General features: G+C 54.6%; 1 protein-coding gene across 1 annotated transcript; it reads right to left on the bottom strand.

The window, feature by feature from the left end:
- Positions 1-8: 8 nt before the first annotated feature.
- LOC121349926 (transcription factor Maf-like) lies at positions 9-420 on the bottom strand (the record flags this gene model as incomplete). Its single annotated transcript, XM_041460785.1, has 1 exon — positions 9-420. A coding segment is annotated over one exon (306 nt), but the record flags the coding sequence as incomplete, so codon positions are not given.
- Between the last annotated feature and the right edge of the window lie 3 nt (positions 421-423).

Here is a 423-nt window from a genome sequence, read left to right as displayed (position 1 = left end):
TTTTTTTAAAAAAAAAGGTAATAGAAGGTGGCAAGCGGGGTTGTGGCTCTAGCAAAGCCCCCAACAACAACTCACACGGAGAACTTTTAGTTAAGGTGGCAAGGCTGTGGGAACTCACATGAAAAACTCTGGAGAGGAAGGGTTGTCGCTGCTGGATCCGTTTTCTCTGAAGCCATTGCTGACCAGCTTCTCGTACTTTTCCTTGTAGGCGTCCCTCTCCCGGACCAGCCTGGAGATCTCCTGCTTTAGGTGCTCCACTTGCTGCAGCAGCTGGTTCTTCTCCGACTCCAGGACGTGCCGCTGCTGGACCCTCTTGAAGCGGCAGGACTGGGCATAGCCCCTGTTTTTGAGGGTCCTCCTCTTCTGCTTCAGCCGGATCACCTCTTCCTTGCTGACGCCCCGCAGCTGCCGGTTCAGCTCCCG

The sequence above is a fragment of the Pyrgilauda ruficollis genome, unplaced genomic scaffold, assembly GCF_017590135.1.
Source record: "Pyrgilauda ruficollis isolate IOZ18807 unplaced genomic scaffold, ASM1759013v1 scaffold14828, whole genome shotgun sequence".
NCBI lineage: Eukaryota > Metazoa > Chordata > Aves > Passeriformes > Passeridae > Pyrgilauda > Pyrgilauda ruficollis.
This window is presented reverse-complemented; position numbering and strand designations above follow the sequence as displayed.